Genomic DNA, 20311 nt, shown 5'->3' with positions numbered 1-20311 from the left:
ATAAATGAAAGTACTGATTGGACAGATATTTATGGAGTGCCAACCATACACAAGGTGGCCTACCACTATCTGTTTCAATTGTTTTATTAAAATGCTCAAGTTTGGTTTGCATTAGTCACTAAATAAGAACATAGTCACAAAAACAGTCCAAATTCATCAAGATTATGCTGTATATTGACAATTAGTCACCTTGTATATTAGCATTCATCACTTTGACAAATAAAGACTCAAACAAAATCTTACTTTGGGGAAATCCCTGGGTAAAACGATACCACAGCAGGTTGTATTGCCAGAAGTCCACTAGGCTGGGTGGTCCTCAAACTCAGGACCAGCTTCCCAGTAGATTGTTTAATCTTTATGTGTCCTTTCTTGTTCACCGCCTTACTGGAAACACTTGCCATGGGTTATCATGCACATACCTGCCACACATCTGTAAAGAGACCCTTTTGACTTATATAACATAGTTGATAAATATTACTTAAGTTTCCAGTTCAGATTCTGGAAAAACTGAAGTGCATGTGAATGCTTAGTCTTACGACTCCTGATAAAATATCAAATGGCTAATCTGGGGGGCAAAGAGTTGGATTCAAATAGGCAAAATCATTTCACATGTCCTGTTTTCAAAGGCAGGCTTGGAATACAGACATAGCCCTGTGCCAGTCATTTCATCTCTGAGCTGGTCTTTGATCACCTGATGTGGACAGTGCTGTGCAGTAGAAAGGCATGAGCCATACATGTAATTTAAAAGTTTGTGCTGGTCACATTATAAAAAGAAATAGGTGAGATGAATTTGAACAATACATTTTATTTAGCCCAATGACTGATTTCAACATGTAATCAGTGTAAAAGTTTTATGAAATATTTTACAGACTTTTTTATACTGAGCTCTTCAGTATCAGGTGAGTGTTTTACAGCTAAAACACGTCAGTAGTAACCAGGTGAATTTCAGGCGCTCATTAACGCTAATGCCCATGCTTCTGGGCAGCGGTGGTCTAAGTGGTTTTCTGAATGTGAAGCCATCACTGGTTTATAACTGAACACTGAAATTCTGTCTTTGATCTGATATTGTCACTGTTGAGATGTGACCTCAATATTTAATAATCACTGAAATTGAAGAAACATCCAGAAAGAGACAGTTGTCTGCATATTTTCACTCTAAGAAAGAATATGCTAACAGCCAAAAGTTTAAAAAAGGGAATGGGCTGTTACCATACAAAGTTAATACCCACCCATCTCCAAGTTACTGAAGGGAAGGCCAGGTGGCCCCCTGCTGGAAGCATTATGGAAAGGAGTCCAACATTTCCATCACTGCAAAACCTCGAAGAAGTACTGCTCCAACTTTTACTTCCTACGTTGTGGTTTTGTGATTTGTGGGCTTATTGCCCCTTTCGGTAGATAGTGAACAGCTATTTCATTCATTGACCACTTGTTGCCTGTTCAGGGGCAGGCAAGCTTTAGCTCAATCAGGATCACCTGGAGGCCTGGTTAAAAGGCCAGTTGCTAGGCTCCACCCTCCCGTTTCTGATTCTGCAGATCTGGGTGGGGCCTGAGCATCTGTTTCGAACAGGATCCAAGGGCAGGTCCATGGACCACACATTGTGAGTAGCACTGGTTTAGGGCAAAGATCCCATTTCTTTTCCCCTGTCTCCAGGACATTTGTCAAAATCTGAGATGTTTTGTTTGTCACAGCTGAAGGCTGGGAATGTTACTGGCATCTAATGGGGAGAACTAGGAGTCCTACTAAACATCCTGCAATGCACAGGGTAGCCTGCACAAGGAATTAACCAGCCCAAATAGTAGTGCTGAGGTTGGGAGACCCCTGTCTTGGGGAAAATGAAGAAAATCAAGTATTTGTAATAAACTGTGTGAAGAATGAAGGGATAGGTTGTGGTAAGGGCAGTGTAGAATGCTGCAGCTGATGTAGGGTGTCAACCAGGGGCACAGAGGTACAGATGCTGCTCTCAGGGGCACCAGACATGCACACAGTAGGCCCATTTGCTGTTTTAACTGTGGAGTAAAACTGGTGAATTGAGAAAGGACGCTACCTGGGAGGGCATGGATGAGGTTTCACAGCGTAAGTGACATTTGACAGCTATATAAAATGGCTTGGGTTTTGCCAGGGGCATTGTAGCCAAGGAGAACTGATCATGGGGGCCCCCAAAAAGCTAGAGAGGTTTTATGTGGCCAGGTCACAAAGCCTTAAATGCCATTATTCTCAGGAGGGTCACCTTCATCCAGTAGGCACTAGGATAAAGGCTTAAAACAAGAGTGTTCAATGAGGCTTTGCTGCTGGTCCGTTGGCCTTGTGGAGAACCTTAAAAGTGCCTCAGCTATACTAGTCAGATAAGATTGTTTTCTATTATATCTATTCTGCCTCTTTGTACATTAAGCCTGGAAATTTTATATACAGAGATTCTGAAGAAAAGATGGAAAGTTCAGAAAATATTAGCCCATGCATCCTTTCTGCTTGATTCCCGAATGTCTCCTGCTACTGGAGCCTGTTTGTGAATGAGAACATTTCTCAATGAGCCGACAGGGCCTCCAGCAGCCTGCCAATGCCAGAGTGGGTGTCGGTCACTCGAGGGTTAGTCCTGCTCGCAGTTCGCTCAGCTGGGTGGAGACCCTCCTCGTCTAGACACTGGAATGTGTGCGGCTAGGAGGGCCTCCCACTCCAGAGCCCATGGCTGTTCCTGGACAGGAAGCCTGGGTATCCGTTAGGACTTCCGTCCTGGGGCTTTGCTGATTGGGTCTTAAACATTCACAGGACTTCTTAATATCACTTCACTCAGAATCTACATCATGACACACACCCATGCCAAATACACTTGGGTTGGTTTTAGTATCTCTCTTCTCTCTCTCCTTCCTCCTTCCCTCTCTCCCCACACACTTAATTGTTGGTTTCATGATCAAGCAGTTTAATGAAAACCAAAGTGTATCTTTTCACTGCATGATGAGCTGGGCACATTTTTCTTTTTTTCTTTTTTTATATATTTTATTGATTTTTTACAGAGAGGAAGGGAGAGGGATAGAAAGCTAGAAACATCGATGAGAGAGAAACATCGACCAGCTGCCTCCTGCACACCCACTACCGGGGATGTGCCCGCAACCAAGGTACATGCCCTTGACCGGAATCGAACCTGGGACCTTTCAGTCCGCAGGCCGATGCTCTATCCACTGAGCCAAACCGGTTTTGGCTGGGCACATTTTTCTGACCAGGTGATGAGCAGCTGCGGCCGGAACCACTGCCTCATGGCCCCCTGAAAATCCGCCTCCCTGGAACCGGGGCAGGTTTGCTGATTCATGTGCAGCAAACGTGTATTGAATGCTTTTTGTGGCCCCACTCTATACCAAGTGGTTTTTTTAGATGTATGGTTTTTAATGCATGCACACAGTTAAGAAAATTTTAAAGATAAGAAAAGGTTATACTATGAAAAGTAAGACTTCCTCCTCTACCCAAATTTTCCTACTTAAAATTATTCAATATAGTTGGTTTCTTGTGTGTTTTCCAGAGATATGTTTTGCATTTGCAAGCATATTTATGTAATTTTTAACATGGGTGTCCAGATATTTCTATCTAAAATTTCCCTCTCAAATGAGGAATATACAGTTAATGTTGCCCCCATTTTATAGGTGATGTCACTGAGACGGTGAGTATAAGTAACTTGCTCCGGGTCACATAGTAGATGCAGAGCTGGAATTTAGACCAGAAGCTCTGGTTTTAAGCAAAACTAAACCAAGATTCAAGGACACACAGGCAAGCTAACCTCGTCCTCCACGCAGGTTCATTTTGCCCCACCGCAACGCTGTGTCTTTTTAGGTGTTTGTTCACTGTCTGTCTAGATGAGGAGGTGAAGGCCTCAGCAAGGAAGAATAGAGATGACCACCACCCTTATCCTCTCCTCTCCTTCCAAGCAGTTCAGCTCTGGCCCCCAGATTGCAGATGCCACCCACCAAACAGTGTCTAGCCAGGCACACCCTCCTCAGAAGGCAATTTAGGGACCAGGGCTTATTACTCAAGCTCAGCCCCACTCAAGCTTCCTACTGCAGCCTTCGCATTTCTGGTGATGTTTTTTCTTCCTGGTGATGCCCGAGTTCCCATGCAGGATGGCAGCCCAGGCTGACCTGTGCCTTTATCTGCCCCGGGTGCGAGGTGGGTGCCAGCCCTCAGTCAGTGGTCCTGCGTTGTCACAGGTCTGAGCCATTCCACACCCCCTAATGCTCAGAGCCCAGACTTCCAGCGCAGCAGTAGCAGAGACTCAGAGCTGCTCAGGCATTCCCATCACTCCTGCCGTTGACAGCAGCTGTGACTGCTGAGGCCCTTATGCATCCAGGTGCAGTGCTCCCGCTCTCAGTGGGAGTTCTCAACATAACTTGTCAGAATGGCCTATTAGGTGATCAGTAGGTTGGGGAGAAGGAACTTACCCCATGGGGACTGTGAGATGAGAGTCTTTGTGGCCAGGACTTTGTTACAATGCCTCCCAAAGGCTCTGGGCACCTGCTAGGGTTCACCTTGAGAGGGGACGTGTGTACATTTAGAGGGTGTCGCCTCATCAGGAATTCAGGGGTCTAACACACACAGCGACAGAGAAATGCTGTCAGAGACCAAACTCCGGTTTTAAATTGTGGCAATTTGAGGTGCATGCTTCGAATTTTTGTTCCTAGTGCTAATAAAACCGAGCTGGGTTGCATGGCTTTTATGTTTGTCATTTCTCTCAATTGGCAGGTAACAAGGAAGGGACCCATTCTACATTCTGGGTGTTGCTGAGCATCCTTCTGGGCGCTGTGGCCATGCTGTGCAAGGAGCAGGGGATCACTGTGCTGGTAAGACCTGCTCTGAACGCACCCTTCCCCCTCCTGTAGAGACAGAGCGAGCCGGCCCTGCCTGTGTGACCTCCTCTATTGCACCCCATTGCCGGCCTACAGTGGTAGACATTTCTGGACCAATTACTTGTGCTCTCACAATCCTGGTGTTGCATCAGGGAATGAACTGTCTCAGCTGACGATCATTAGCGACTGGTGGGAATGGAGAGTGGGAGGTTCTTAAAGAGTGGTGATTAGTCCTCTTAAAGAGGTCCCATGGAAAAAGGTGGGTTTTCTTGGGTGCTTTCATATTTGTGCAGTCCTAAATGCAACAGTGGGCTAACCCCATTAGTGCTTCTGGTCCTGGTTAAAGAAGTACTGAGTGTAGATCACGTTATATTTGGCTTCCATTGGAAATGTGAAAGGAGAGGAGAGGGCCTTTTGAGGAGGAGAGGCACGCACCTCCGATGGTTGATTTGAATTGAAGCCCCTAGAAGGGAGAGGCATTGAAATCCACTTTCCTTTTTTCTCTATTCTAACCAGTGTTCTGCCTTACATTATTAGAGGGAAATCTAGAAATTAGAGATGTGAGCAGAGGTAGAGAAATGGAAAACAAAGGTGTGGGGTGTGAATGGCCCATGTAGGAATACCTTGGGGAAGAAAGGGCATTCAGAGCTATTTGGGGATTGACACAAGTCAAGGCAAAGATGAGTGGTTTTATTGGACTTCGTCCATAATGGTAAGGTTAGCTATCTACAAGATGGTGTAGAAGGAATTACTGTGCCAACATCCTTGAATTTCAGGAATTACTTTTTATTTTTTTTATTTTTATTTTTATTTTTATTTTTTTTAGGAATTACTTTTTAAAAGTGTGCTCTAAGCCAGTGTTTCTCAACTTTGCTATTATTGACATTTAGGGCTGGATCTTTTTTCTTTCCTTTTTTTTAAGTCTTTTTATTATTAATATATGTATATATATATGTATGTGTGTGTGTGTTTGCTATCTATAATAATCCTATCTAATAAAAGAGTAATATGCAAATTGACCATCACTCCAACACACAAGATGGCTGCCCCCATGTGGTCAAAGATGGCTGCCCCCATGTGAACATAAGTTGGCCAGCAGGGGAGGACATTTGGGAGGGACCAGGCCTGCAAGGGAGGGCAGTTGTGGGCGATCAGGCCAGCAGGGGAGGGCAGTTGGGAGGGACCAGGCCTGCAAGGGAGGGCAGTTGGGGGCGATCAAGCCTGCAGGGGAGGGCAGTTAGGGGTGACCAGGCCAGCAGAGGAGAGAAGTTGGGGGCGACCGGGCCTGCAGGGAAGGGCAGTTAGGGATGACCAGGCCGTCAGGGGAGGGCAGTTAGGGGCAATCAGGCTGGCAGGGGAGCAGTTAGACATCAATCAGGCTGGCAGGGGAGTGGTTAGGGGGTGATCAGGCTGGCAGGCAGAAGCAGATAGGGGCAATCAGGAAGGCAGGCAGGCGAGCAGTTGGGAGCCAGCAGTCCTGGATTGTGAGAGGGATGTCCGACTGCCCGTTTAGGCCCGATCCTACCGAGCAGTCGGACATCCCTCAAGTGGTCCCAGATTAGAGAGGGTGCAGGCTGGGCTGAATTTCGTGCACTGGGCCTCTAATAAAAGTATAATAAGCTAATTAGACTGAACAGCCGAACAACCTTCTGGATGAAGCTGGGGCTGTGAGGGCCGAACCGCTTGCACGAATTTCATGCATTGGGCCTTTAGTGTGTGTGTGTGTGTGTGTGTGTGTGTGTGTGTGTACTAGAGGCCTGGTGCATGAAATTTATGCACAGGGGGAGGGGAGCCCTCAGCCCAGCCTGCACCCTCTCCAATCTGGGACCCCACAATCCAGGACTGCTGGCTCCCAACTGCTCGCCTGCTTGCCTTCCTGATTGCCCCTAACCACTTCCACCGGCCAGCCTGATCATCCCCTAACCACTCCCCTGCCAGCCTGATTGATGCCTAATTGCTCCCCTGCCAGCCTGTTTGCCCCTAACTGCCCTCCCCTGCCGGCCTGATCACCCCTAACTGTCCTTCCCTGCAGGCCTGGTCACCCCTAACTGCCCTCCCTTGCAGGACTGGTCCCCCCCCCCCAACTGCCCTCCCCTGCAGGCCTGGTCTCCCAAAACTACCCTACCCTGCAGGCCTGGTCCCCCCCAACTGCTCTCCCCTGTAGGCCTGGGTCCCCCCCAACTTCCCTTCCCTGAAGGCCCGGCCACCCCCAACTTCTCTCCTCTGCCGGCCTGGTCAGGCTTGATCGCCCCCAGCTGCCCTTCCTGCAGGCTTGATCGCCCCCAGCTGCCCTTCCCTGCAGGCTTGATCGCCCCCAGCTGCCCTTCCTTGCAGGCCTGGTCCCTCCCAACTGCCCTTCCCTGCTGGCCATCTTGTGGCAGCCATCTTATGTCCACATGGGGGCAGCCATGTGGTGTGTTGGAGTGATGGTCAATTTGCATATTATTCTTTTATTAGATAGGGTAGAGGCCTGGCACAGGTGGGGGCCGGCTGGTTTGCCTTGAAGGGTGTCCCAGATCAGGGTGGGGGTTCCCTTGGGGCCTGGGGCGGCCTGGGCGAGGGGTCTGTGGTGGTTTGCAGGCTGGCCATGCCCCCCGGTGACCCAAGCGGAGGCCCTGGTATCTGGGATTTATTTATCTTCTATAATTGAAATTTTGTAGTCTTGAGCAAAGGCCAGGCAGCCAGGGTGGGCAGGAAGCTTGGCTTCCTCCATCACCGGGGCAACCCAAGCCTCCAGCTCTCTCCAGCTCCGTGGCTGCTGCCATATTTATTGGGTTAATTTGCATACTCGCTTCTGATTGGCTGGTGGGTGTGGCTTGTGGGTGTAGCGGAGGTACGGTCAATTTACATGTTTCTCTTTTATTAGATAGGATATATTCTTATTGATTTCAGAGAAGAAGGGAAAGGGAGAAAGAGAGATAGAAATATCAATGATGAGAAATAATCATTGATAGACTATCTCCTGCACACCCCCTATTGGGGATCGAGCCTGCAACCAGGGCATGTGCCCTGACCAGGAATCAAACCATGACCCCTGGTTCATAGGTCAATGTTCAACCACTGAGTCCTACTGGCCTGGCATGGGCTAGATCTTTTTTTTTTTGTTATTGTTAATCCTCACCCAAGGATATTTTCCCATCGATTTTTAGAGAGAGTGGAAGGGAGAGGGAGAGACAGAGAGAGAGAAACATTGATGTGAGAGATACATCGATTAGTTGCCTCCCGCATGCACCCCGACCAGGGACGGGGAATTGAGCCTGCAACCAAGGTGCATGCTCTTGACCAGAATCAAACCCATGACCCATCAGTCTGCGGGCTGACACTCTGTCCGCTGAACCAAACCAGCTAGGGCTAGATCTCTTGTCTTATGGAGGGCTGTCCTGTGCTCTGTAGGATGTTTAGCAGCATCCCTGGCCGCCAGTAGGACCCCCTCAGTGGTAACAACCGAAAATGTCTCCAACGTAGTCACGCATCCCCTGAGGGGCAAAATCATCCTCTTGGGAACCACCGCTCTGAACCTGTGCTCCTCCGGGTGTGGTTTGAGGCCCAGTAGCATCAGCATCACCTGGGACTTAATAGAAATTTAGGTTTCAGACCCCCACACCAGGACTGCTGCGTCAGAATCTCCACTTAGCAAGGACCCACGGTGATTCCCATTTACGTTTGAATTTATGTGAAGAAGGATACGGTGAAATTTAGCTATTTTCAAAAATTCGATAAGAACGTGGACATTTTTTTAAAATATATTTTATTGATTTTTTACAGAGAGGAAGAGAGAGGGATAGAGAGTTAGAAACATCGATGAGAGAGAAACCTCGATCAGCTGCCTCTTGCACACCCCCTACTGGGGATGTGCCCGCAACCAAGGTACATGCCCTTGACCGGAATCGAACCTGGGACCCTTGAGTCCGCAGGCCGACGCTCTATCCACTGAGCCAAACCGGTTTCGGCAAGAACGTGGACATTTTGAGGATGTGGACATTTTGAGGATACATTTAAGTGGGAAGGAGGAGGGAGGGCCAAACGTGTGTTTGGCTCAGTGCTCCTGACAGCGAGGCCCCGTCACCCCGTGGTGACTGCCCTACAGCTCACAGGCAGAAGCACCAACAGTGTGAAAAGACAGTGACGGCAGCCGCTCAACAGGGAGCTCTACCTCCTAGAAAACAGTCCACACGCAGGCAGAAATGGTCTCCTGTGACTCACTAAATCATGTGTCGCTTGGGTGAATGAAATCAGGGTTCTTGAAACGGTTAATCCAGCGCTGGCCCGTGTATTGGATAATGAATGGCTCCCAGCATTTCTGGGAGGGGGTTAAGTAGGAATGTCATCCTTGCCCTGAAAGCCATGAATCACCACTGGCTTCTGATGATTTATGATCTTTGCCACAAAAGTCCCGTATTAAAAAGACACAAGTCATTTAGGGGCGGTGTTGTCCAAATACACCGTGTGTATTCTGACCACTTTATCCAGATCGGGCAGCGACAACTGTGGGAAGTCCATTGAAGTGCAGACAATAGAATTCAAGGCTCATCTGGCCGTCAGCCTGTAACGAACTATAGGTATAATAGCTGCAGAAGCAGCCCTCACCTGCTAGAAAGAAACTGTCATGGTGGTATTGGAAGCTGTTAGCATAGGTGGAGCTACAGTATCTCGCTCTCAAAACCCAGTGGCACCACAGAATTGGCGTTTTTATCACTCACCTAGCCGTTGTGGACAGGGCTTCGCGTGGCAGAGGTGACTGCCCTCCGTACCGTGGCCCAGGCTGGCGGAGCCTCTGCCATCTTCAGTGAGTATCCTCATCGTCTCCATCACAGCCAGTGGGAAGGGGAAACCGAGTGGTGGAGGGTGTCCAGGTTTATAACCAAACCTCCAAGGTGGGGCGTTGTCACTTCTGCCCACATTCCATAGGCTGGCACTCAGTCCCATGACCACACGTAGCTGCAGGGGAGGCTGGGAAATGCATCCTGGCTGTGTGCTCGGCAGGAACAGAAAGCTGCACCTGACCCATGTGACTCGGTTGGTTGGAGCGTGCATCATCCTGTGCACCAAAAGGTTGCCAGTTCGATTCCTGGTCAGGGCACACACCTAGGTTGCGAGTTCAATCCCCAGTCAGGATGTGTGGGGGAGGCAACTGATCTATCTATCTATCTATCTATCCATCTCTTTATCTCTTTCCCCTTGCTCCCCACTTCCCCTCTCTCTAAAATCAGTAAAATATATCCTTGGGTGAGGATTGCAGAAAAGAAAAGAAGAATAGCAAGCTGGTGGACAGTTAGGAGTCTGAAGCTAAGGGATCTCCAACGGCCCATCAGAGACCCTTGTACATGTTCTGCTCCTGCTTCTGCTGCACTTGCTGAAGTCAGTCAGCACCTGGGGTTCCTGAGGTGTCATTACTTATGTGGCTGGGTTTCCGAGGTTGGTGGCTGCCTTTGTCTTCTGAGGCATAATAACTGCCCACATAACCACTCTGTTATATCAATTAAGGGGCCCTCTTAGTGTAAAAGAAATAAAAGGGGGAAAGGAACGACTTTTGAGGAGGTCCAAATTTCTAGTTATCCCAAACCTTACAGTATTCTAACATGCCGACTATGAAATTATGACTAACAGGTACACATTAGCTAATAAATTTGACATATTACTGTGAGCTAATTTCGTAGGAACAATGGTTGTTTTTCCAAGAGCTGAAGAAGTCTTCCGTAATCACCTAATCCACTACATTCCTTACCTAGATTTACCAATATAATCGTGCAGTATAATTGCTACCTAATCAGAGTTAGGCACTCGCATCATTGATTGCCTTGTTTTGCCTCCTTAGGGCTTAAATGCGGTCTTTGACATCTTGGTGATAGGCAAATTAAATGTTCTGGAAATTGTCCAGAAGGCACTGCACAAGGACAAGTCATTAGAGGTGAGTGTGTACTTTTTGTCTCCAGCCCTGACATGGAAAATGTCAAGTACCAGCTGATTTAAAATGCCATTTTCAAAGTCCTCCCTGCGAGTCTGAATTCTAAAATAGCCAGCCTTTTGAAGCGCAGTGTCAGCACAGTTCGGGTAGAATTGCTGCACAATTGTCCCTGGCTGGGCCACCCTTCTGTTTGTGACATCAGGGGCTTTGCGGTGTCTTTGCAGAACATTGGCGTGCTCAGAAATGGGGGTCTCCTCTTCCGAATGACCCTCCTGGCTTCGGGGGGAGCCGGGGTGCTCTACGTGCGCTGGAAAATCATGGGCACCGGCCCGCCACCCTTCACCGAGGTGGACAACCCCGCCTCCTTTGCCGACAGCATGGTGGTCAGGGTGAGTTCTGCGTGGGTCCACCCAGGTCCCCGGTCCTTCACCCCCCCCTCCGCCTCTCACTCCCAGCACACCCACAGAATCCCTAATAAACGGAACCCCTCCGTGTTTGTTTGCCGCCGTGAAGGACACATTCCAGGGATGAAACCAGGCTTTTATCAGGCGATTGAGCAGGTGGGAGCCCCCTGTATTTCCATTCTAATCAAAACTGAGTGGTTCCTTCCAACGTCAGGTTTCTCGCCAGCCTCGTTAGTGTCTCCTAACCCCGAGACTTTCGTTATAAAGGAAATGGGCATGGCGGGGTTACGGTAAAATATAGCAATATCAGTGGTATCTTTAAAAGTCTAATGGTGTCGAGACTCTATTGCAAAGGTTGGCTTTATCTGAAGGCAAGGGGGTCAGGGCTTTCATAGAGCAGTGCGTTTCACAGAGACCGAAATCAAGAGGAACAGCATGGAATCCTGTTCTTACGTGGTTAGGCACCTGGGTGACCTCTGGGCCTCAGATTTCCTGGGTCACAGACTTCGGGCCTCACTACGCAAATGGGTCACAGACTGATCCGACATGGGATAACTGTACAGCAGAGTCTGGCGGCTACCCTGCATTTTTCTCTCTTAAAATCTCAATGCACTTCATAAATTGCACATTAGAGCCCCTCACCCACGGTCGAAAGTGGCAACATTTTACTTTCTGTAACTGCTCTCCTGGAAGAGAAGCCTGCGGATGCCTCCGAAGTGAAGTTAGGATACATACGTCTATTTTCAAGTTTAGTATGAAGTAAATGTTTGTTTTCCTTTTGACTGACAGGCCATAAACTATAATTACTACTATTCCTTGAATGCCTGGCTGCTGCTGTGCCCCTGGTGGCTGTGTTTTGATTGGTCAATGGGCTGCATCCCCCTCATTAAGTCCGCCGGTGACTGGAGGGTAATTGCACTGGCAGCACTCTGGTTCTGCCTAATTGGCCTGATATGCCAAGCCCTGTGCTCTGCAGACAGTCACAGGAGAAGGTAAGAGACAGCGCCGAGTTTTAACTTCCACCCTGGGTTAAGTCAGAAGCATTTTTGCTGAATCCATCACTGATCATTTTAACGATTTTGTGGAAGTAATGTCTGAGGACATTTACTTCCAGTGCATATTTATGACGAGGAGGAGTTCACCCATTCGGAATCCATCGCTGGCTTCAACTGGCGGGGAGTGAACTTGGAGGAGGGGGTATGGATGACTGCCTCATCTCGCCCTCCTCCCCTCCGCCTGAAGTACGTAGCATTTTGAGATCCTTTTCTCGGTAGGTGGTAAAGAGTAATTTATGGTCAGAACAGAGAGTGTAATTGATGTGTGTTGTGCCCGTTATTTCACAGTTCTCCTTCAGAAAACCCTGGTGGATGCCATAGTGATTCTTTCTGTTGCTTGGTACAAAATAAACTGCTGCCCCAAAGAGACTATTCTTTTCTCACCAAAAAAAAAAAAAAAAAGGGGGGGGGGGGGTGTTTATTGGGAATAAAATTGGAGGAAAAACAAATGTGTTTCGTGAGAAAGAAAACTATTTAAGATGATTTCCTTTATGTATAAGTATGGATTTAGATTAGTAATATCTCAAAATAAATTAAGGTTCAAGTTTACCTGTGTTTTAAATTGGTTCGTAATTCTAAAGGTCGACAAACTTTTGCCGCAGTTCACTTATACATGTGCAATTAGACTTTATTTTTAACATACTGTAGGCACAGGGTCCAGGAAGGAGCCAGCAAATTTGACCTAGTTTCCGAATTCATCCTCTCGTATCATATGCGACATTAGAAATGACAGCCTAAGTCCAGCCTTCTTCTGCTTGACTGAAGTTTGTGGGGTTGTAACCCCCAAAATGGTATTAGTTTATTTCAGATTTTATAAAGTTGAAGCTAATTAATTAGTATTATACCTCTTAAGTTTGTAGGGGGATTTTTTTTTTCCCCCTATATAAACTATGTTAGACTAATTGGGGCCAATATCGACTGGGCTACTCAGTACCTACATGGTTGGAGGTGTGTTAGGAGTAGGTGCATTAAGAAGGCCTCACAAATATAGTCATTCTAACCTCACTGTTATGAATCGTGTGACTTGTAAGTTTTATCCTTATGCTTGATGCGGAGTGCCTCTGTAAGATTTTTACATCTTCTTTTAATATTGCCAGGCTAAACCCTCTCTGCTGATGACAGCGTTTTGCTGCTGCCAATACCTTTTCTCAATGGATGGCATGGAAAAAAAAGATTTATTATTATTTTGACGTTGAGTAGCACATTTTCTTGAGATAGCTACACATAGCCATTTACGTACCTCTCATTTTCCAGGATCCTTACGCTGGGCCTGGGATTCCTCGTTATCCCGTTTCTTCCCGCAAGTAACCTGTTCTTCCGCGTGGGCTTCGTGGTGGCCGAGAGAGTGCTCTACCTGCCCAGTGCGGGCTACTGCATGCTGCTGACGCTCGGGTGCGGAGCTCTCAGCAAACATACACCGAGAAAGGTACTGGCCAGGAGGGTGCCCGTCGTCACCAGATGGTCGGGTGGTTGGACGGAGTTTCCTCCTGACATTTACCCTGTCTCTCTATTCTGCAGAGACTAATCGCTGCTCTCGTGCTGGGGATTCTGTTCATAAACACGCTGAGGTGCATACTTCGCAGCGGCGAGTGGCGGAGTGAAGAACAGCTCTTTAGAAGTGCCCTGTCTGTGTGCCCTCTCAATGCTAAGGTGTGTTGGCTGCCCTGTGTCTTTACAAAGACGTTACTAGGAAATGTTTTCAGTTCCATAGCTGAATAAGAAGAATGTTTGCCTTCATACAGAATCTAGCATAATTCTGGGTTTCTCTCTCTCTTTTTTTTTTTTGTTCTTTTGATAAAATGTATTAAAATTCCCCTGAGCCAAAATAATTCAAAAGAAGCTATTAGCCGAAACCAGTTTGGCTCAGTGGATAGAGCGTCGGTCTGCGGACTGAGGGGTCCCAGGTTCGATTCCAGTCAAGGGCATGTACATTGGTTGCGGGCACATCCCCGGTCGGGGGTGTGCAGGAGGCAGCTGGTCGATGTATCTCTCTCATCGATGTTTCTAGCTCTCTATCCCTCTCCCTTTCTCTCTGTGAAAAATCAATAAAATATATTTTTTTAAAAAAAAGAAGCTATTAAAACCAAGCAATGTCTGCCCTGGCCAGTATGACTCGGTTGGGCTTCGTCCCGTGCACCGAAAGGTTGCTGGTGTGATTCCCAGTCAGGGCACATGTCTAGGGGTGTTGTGGGTTCGATCTTCAGTAGGGGGAATGCGTGACACAGTTGATCTCACATCGATGTATTTTTCTCTCTCTCCCTTTTCCCTTCCTCTCTCTCTAAAAAAAAAAAATCGATAAAAATACATTTACAGAAAAGACAATGTCAGTGAAGCAAGGGATTACTTAAAGGAAGTGTTACTCATCTCGCTTTGAAGTGGTGGCAGGGGAACTAACACCGCACCTCCAGTCTGCGCTGGAGGCGGGCCACAGCTGAAACATGCAGAGCGCGCTTTCCAAAATACATGCTCCGGCCATAGCATCCACCAGCCTCCACGCCGTCATTGGAAGATGATGGTACCTACAAATGGACAAGAGTTTGGTTCAGGAAGTTTAAATGATGCTATGTGGTAGCACTAGTACACATTTGCGTCGCCTGTGGTTTCCCTGCTCGTGATTCCTTTTGTTAGGCTGGGGGAAAATAAATGTATGGACTTTAAAATGGGCAGTGTTTTTGTTGAAGCAGTCTGGAAGGAATTTTTCCACTTGGGTTCTTCCTGAATCCAAGCTCTTCGCTTCACCGGCTCTGCCGGCTTGGACAACACTAAACTTTTTTGAACTTTCAGTGCCCTTAGTAAAAGGGGCCGATAATGCCCGTCTGTCTCCTTCCTGAAACCTGGCATCTGACGTGGCCTCACAGGGTAGTGAGAACATAGCAGGTGCTCAGGAAATGCTGGCTTTCTTGGCTCATCTTAGTTTTGGTTGCCACATTCACTGACAAGAAGGGAATGTTACTTGCTCAAAGTGGGATACCAAGGGGTTAGGTTAGAAGGATGTCTGTTCATGGATATCATTATTATTAGTAAACTAGAGGCCCGATGCACGAAATTCATGCAAGGGCTCGGCCCTCACAGCCCCGGCTTCGTCTGGAAGGTTGTCCGGAAGTTTATGCGGGTGTCTTTCCGCTGTTCAGCCGTTCAGTAGATTTGCATATTATGCTTTCTATTAGTATAGACTAGAGGCCCGGTGCATGAAATTCGTGCACGGAGGGGGGGTTGTCCCTCAGCCCAGCCTATCCTTCTCAACTGCCCTCCCTTGCAGGCCGGGTGCCTCCCAACTGCCCTCTCCTGCTGGCCATCTTGTGGTGGCCATCTTGTGTCCACATGGGGGCAGGATCTTTGACCACATGGGGGCAGCTATATTGTGTGTTGCAGTGATGATCAACCTGCATATTACTCGTTTATTAGATAGGATAGAGGCCTGGTACAGGGGTGGGGGCCAGCTGGTTTGCCCTGAAGGGCGTCCCGGATCAGGTGGGGGTTCCCTTGGGGTGTGGGGCAGCCTGAGCGAGGGGCCTGTGGTGGTTTGCAGGCCAGCCACGCCCCCTGGCAACCCAAGCGGAGGCCCTGGTATCTGAAATTTATTTTCCTTCTACAACTGAAACTTAGTAGCCTGGAGTGGAGCCAAGCCTGGGGCTCCCTCCGAGGCCGGCAGCCATTTGTGTTGGGGTTATAATTGAAACTTTGTTGCCTTAAGCAGGTGGGCCTGGCCAGGGTGTGCGGAAAGCTTTGCTTCCCCTGTTGCCGGCGGCAACCCTGGCCTGCTCTCTCAAGCTCCATTCTGCCGCCATTTGTTTGAATTCGTTTACCTTCTATAATTGAAACTTTGTAGCTTGAGTGGAGGCTTAGGCCTGGCAAGGGCAGGCAGAAAGCTTGGCTTCCTCTGTTACCTAGGAAACCTTGCTCTCTGTGGCTTTAGCCATCTTGGTTTGGGTTAATTTCCATACTTGCTCTGATTGGATGGTGGGCGTGGCTTGTGGGTGTGTCGGAGGTATGGTCAATTTTCGTATTTGTCTATTATTAGATAGGATAAGGGTTCATTCTGCCTTGGGTCATCAGAATTGGATGCTCCAAATGAACCCTCAGGAGGTAGAAACAAAGAGCTCCCTGCAGCTCTCTCGTTTTTACATTCTCTACGAAAAAGCATTGATTTCAGGTAAAATTATATGAACAAATCTAATGAGAAGTTGACATCTTATTGTGATCTCAAAGCAAAGAATAGCATAAAAGGTACTGACTCCTTGTTTGTCTTTTTCTTGGATTAAAAAAACCCTGTTCATGTTTTATAGCTAAGAGACTTAGGTAAAAAAGTGAATTACTTCAAACTTAGCGTTAATTTGATTTGCTGGCCTACCCATTACTAAAAACAAATTGCCTGTGATTTAATTTTATGCATGTTAATAGATTTGCTTTATTTTTACTTTGGTATTTGAATAGCAGAAATTATGCCTTCTATTTATATAGTTCTTCCCTATAAGGAACACAGATTTCTTTGTAGTGGCTCTATCATTAATCTCCATTATATTCCCTCTAAGGTTTTTAGAGAGAGGATATTATTATTATTATTATTATTACTATTATTTTTACAAATGGGAGAAAGTGAGACATAGAAAATGGAACTGATGTTATCTAGCTTAGTGATCTGGGTGGCTAGATGGAGACCTGATATGATACAGTGCCCAAGCTACTCTAGTAAATGGGAGAGGGGAGAGATGGGACATGTGTGATTTGGAGCCTATCTATGTGTCCTAGTGACATGACTTCATATGTTGTAGGCCAGAAAACACAGGGTGTGTACACATGGGCACACACACAGTTATTCTATGTCTTCTTCAAAATGGACCTGGTGGTGGTAGTCCTTCCTAGGAACTTTTTTTAGTGATGCCATTCAGTCCGAGCAAAGGAGAGATTATATTTTACGTTTTCATTTTCCACTATAAATTGAAATGTTTATAAAATTGTCTTTACTTTCTTTTGTTTAGACTTCAGGGCAGAGCTCTCATTAGGAAGACACTGGTTTCCTTCAACTCCGTTACAGGAGATACAGTTTTTGCACTGGTATCTACTTTATGTTCATTGAATATTAAGTAAGCAGTGAACACCTGGCTCTAGATTAGATCCAGATTTACAAACAGGCTCATCTTTCTCAAAAGATTGCAATATCTAGGCAGGTTGTGCCAGTGCCTGGTCTGCGTTTGAATGATCCACCGTGCCTTTTGTATGGTACGCACTCAATATTAGTGGCTGAATTGAGCCAAATGGAAATTAAATTCCTTGAGCTTACTATGGTGAAATGCCAAGTATCTACTTATGTTGACAGTCATTTTTAGTGTTTTTTTTTAATGTATTTTATTGATTTTTTACAGAGAGGAAGGGAGAGGGATAGAGAGCCAGAAACATCAGTAAGAGAGAAACATCAGTAAGAGAGAAACATCAATCAGCTGCCTCCTGCACACTCCCTCCTGGGTATATGCCCGCAACCAAGGTACATGCCCTTGACCGGAATCGAACCTGGGACCCTTGAGTCCCCAGGCCAACGCTCTATCCACTGAGCCAAACCAGCTAGGGCTCATTTTTAGTTTTTAAGGCTTTAAAGTGTGTGTCACTTTGTATCAACTCTGGGGTACAATTCTAAACTCTTTTAATAATGAAAAGATCACATACCACAATGAGCTATTTCCTTTAAGGAGGGATCCAGGACAGATTATAGGACTTTCAAGTGCTTAAAAGATTTTAAATTTAACGTCAACCCTTGGCAGAATATTTGAAACGAACTTGTTTTGTTGCTGGTGTTAAAACTGCCTTCCGTTACTGTGGCTTTTACCTCCTTTACACTTACATGTCCTTGGGTTGCGGTTGGCTTTATCTTCGGGGGCTTCTGTGCTGGTTCGTTGCCTCAGCACAGGAATCACAAAGGCTGGAGGGAAAGCTCAAGTCTAAATAGGATTTTTCAATCTCTTACCTTCCCTGGAAACGGAAATCACTCATTCTTTAAACACTATTTTAAGTAAACGGTGTCCGGGTTATTTTGTTTTGTCTTTTTATAGTGGGTTATCTAGGCAGCTGTTTTCTGTTCAAATACTTCCCTTCACATAACTCAGAGGATAAGGCTGGCCCCTGGGCCAACCCGTGTGCCAATTCTTCCTTCTGAGCGCTGTCAGATTTTTAAGTCGTGCCACTGAAATGACTGCAGCCCGAATGCCCACAGGGCCCTCGTCCTCCCTTATCTCCCCGCCTGGCCTTGCAGGTGTCTAGCAGAGGGTGTCTGGCAGAACACTGTCTGTGCTGCAGAGGGCACTTGAACTCTTTGTTTGAGCTTTTTATTGAGAAAACAGAATTTCCCCGTAACAAAGGAAAGCAGCGGGAGCTCGGAGAGGAAGAGGTGGGGGTGTGCCTCAGAGCCCTCTTTGTATTCTGGGGACCGCGGGCGGGCGGGCGCATCCCTCCCAGGTTGGATTCTCCAGATTTGGCTCTTTTGTGTGTGGGACTGGAGGTGGAGTAACGTGTCTTGGCTGGGGTTGGGAGAGGCACAAAATCAAACCATGTAGAGCATACTTTTCAACAACTGGCCATGGCATTAACTAGCCTCCAAGCTATGATTTGAAGATGATTATACCTACGGATGGACAGTAAGTTGGGCCAGGAAGTTTAAATTATGCAGTGTGCTGTGCAGTAGTGCACATTTCCGTCACCCGTGGCATCCCTGCTTGTGATTTCTCTTGTTAGATGAGGTAAAAAGAAATGAATGGATGTTAGGATTGGCAGGTAAAAAAACAAATCTCTGTCACATATGTGCTTCAAGACCATCGCACCACTCCCCACCCTTTCAGAAATAATCAGTAGTTATGAAAATGTGCTCTGACTGTAGGTTAGGATTGCTGAGGCAGGATGTGCTCATGTTTTCAGAAGGGATTGGAAGTATTTGAATGTGAGCTACTTAATGTGTTTAAACCATTATTGTATATCAGTCTGCCATAACAACACACCACAGATTAAATGGCTTAAACAACAGAAATTTGTTTTTTCTCAGCCTCTGGAAGTTGCAAGTCCAAGACCAAGGTATCAGCAGGTTGATTTCTCCTGAGGCCTCTCTCCTGGGCTTGCAGACGGCCACCTCCTGGCTGTGCCTTCCCAAGGCCTGTCCTCTGTGTGCACGCACCACTGGTGTCTCTCTGTGTGTCCAAGTTTTCCCTTCTTGCAAGGACACCAGTCAGGTTGGGTTAGGCCCACCCTCAGAACCTCATGTTAACTCAGTGACGTTTTTTAAAAGACCCAGTCTCCAAATACAATCACATGGAGTTTAGGGCTTCAATATAGGACTTTGGAGGGAGAAGTGGGACACAATTCAGCCCTTAACACACGGAAATAAACATCATTTTACTTTAGGAAAAGTAATAGATGGTATGAATGAGTGGGTCTAGAAATGGCTTCATCTTTACCGAGCACCCTAATAAATGAGTGTGATATGGTAAGAAGAAGCACAGGCTTTGGATCCTGGATTCAAATCCAGAACCTCGAAGCAGTCCCTCAACTCGGAAGGGAGGGTGACAGCAGCTGCCTGTCCGGGATGCTGTGAAGAGGAGAGACTCTATGTGTCTATACGTGTGCGGTGCCAACCCCGCCCCTGCCTCACAGCCTCCTTCAGCACCGGCCCCCTGCTGGTGTTTCTGTTATTGTTATTAATCATACTTAGTACCCCTAATGGAATAAGTTTCTATAGCATCATCTCTTCTGAGATTGCTGTTGGCCCTTAATGTTGTAAGCCTCCAAAAGGAGCTTTAGGTGATCCGTAAGCACTTTTGATAATCATCCTCATCACTCCGCATTTCTGCTGCCCTGGTCTGAGTTCGGGTTCCCACTCCTTTCTTTGTAATGTGTTCTGAGCCCGTGGGCTCTTGAGAAAATGCCACAGGTTAGCCACCCTGGTGCCCTCACATTGAGATGACTGAGAATTTCCGGGAGGTTTGCAGCCGTGAGTCCTGTTTCTTCTAGTCTACTTTACAACCCAAATCATCAAAAATTCTCTTTTATAAGAAAATTTGAGGTAAAGTTCTCATAACATAAAATCAACCATTTTAGTTCTTCAGAAATTAAAAATAGAATTACCATATGATCCAGCAATT

At 46.9% G+C, this 20311-nt stretch overlaps 1 protein-coding gene across 2 annotated transcripts in view; it reads left to right on the top strand.

Annotated features, from left to right (window-relative positions):
• Window positions 1–20311, top strand: part of TMTC4 (transmembrane O-mannosyltransferase targeting cadherins 4) — a 62851-nt gene that overhangs the window by 21596 nt on the left and 20944 nt on the right. For both annotated transcript variants that reach the window (XM_054719920.1, XM_054719921.1), the window contains 6 exons: window positions 4724–4821; window positions 10643–10735; window positions 10957–11121; window positions 11926–12128; window positions 13446–13617; window positions 13710–13841. In XM_054719920.1, the coding sequence (XP_054575895.1) occupies window positions 4724–4821; window positions 10643–10735; window positions 10957–11121; window positions 11926–12128; window positions 13446–13617; window positions 13710–13841 (863 nt within the window). The remainder of the gene's footprint in view (window positions 1–4723; window positions 4822–10642; window positions 10736–10956; window positions 11122–11925; window positions 12129–13445; window positions 13618–13709; window positions 13842–20311) is intronic.

Source organism: Eptesicus fuscus, chromosome 8, assembly GCF_027574615.1.
Source record: "Eptesicus fuscus isolate TK198812 chromosome 8, DD_ASM_mEF_20220401, whole genome shotgun sequence".
Taxonomy (NCBI): Eukaryota; Metazoa; Chordata; class Mammalia; order Chiroptera; family Vespertilionidae; genus Eptesicus; species Eptesicus fuscus.
The sequence above is the reverse complement of the archived record's forward strand: the minus strand, read 5'-3'. Positions and strand labels throughout refer to the sequence as shown.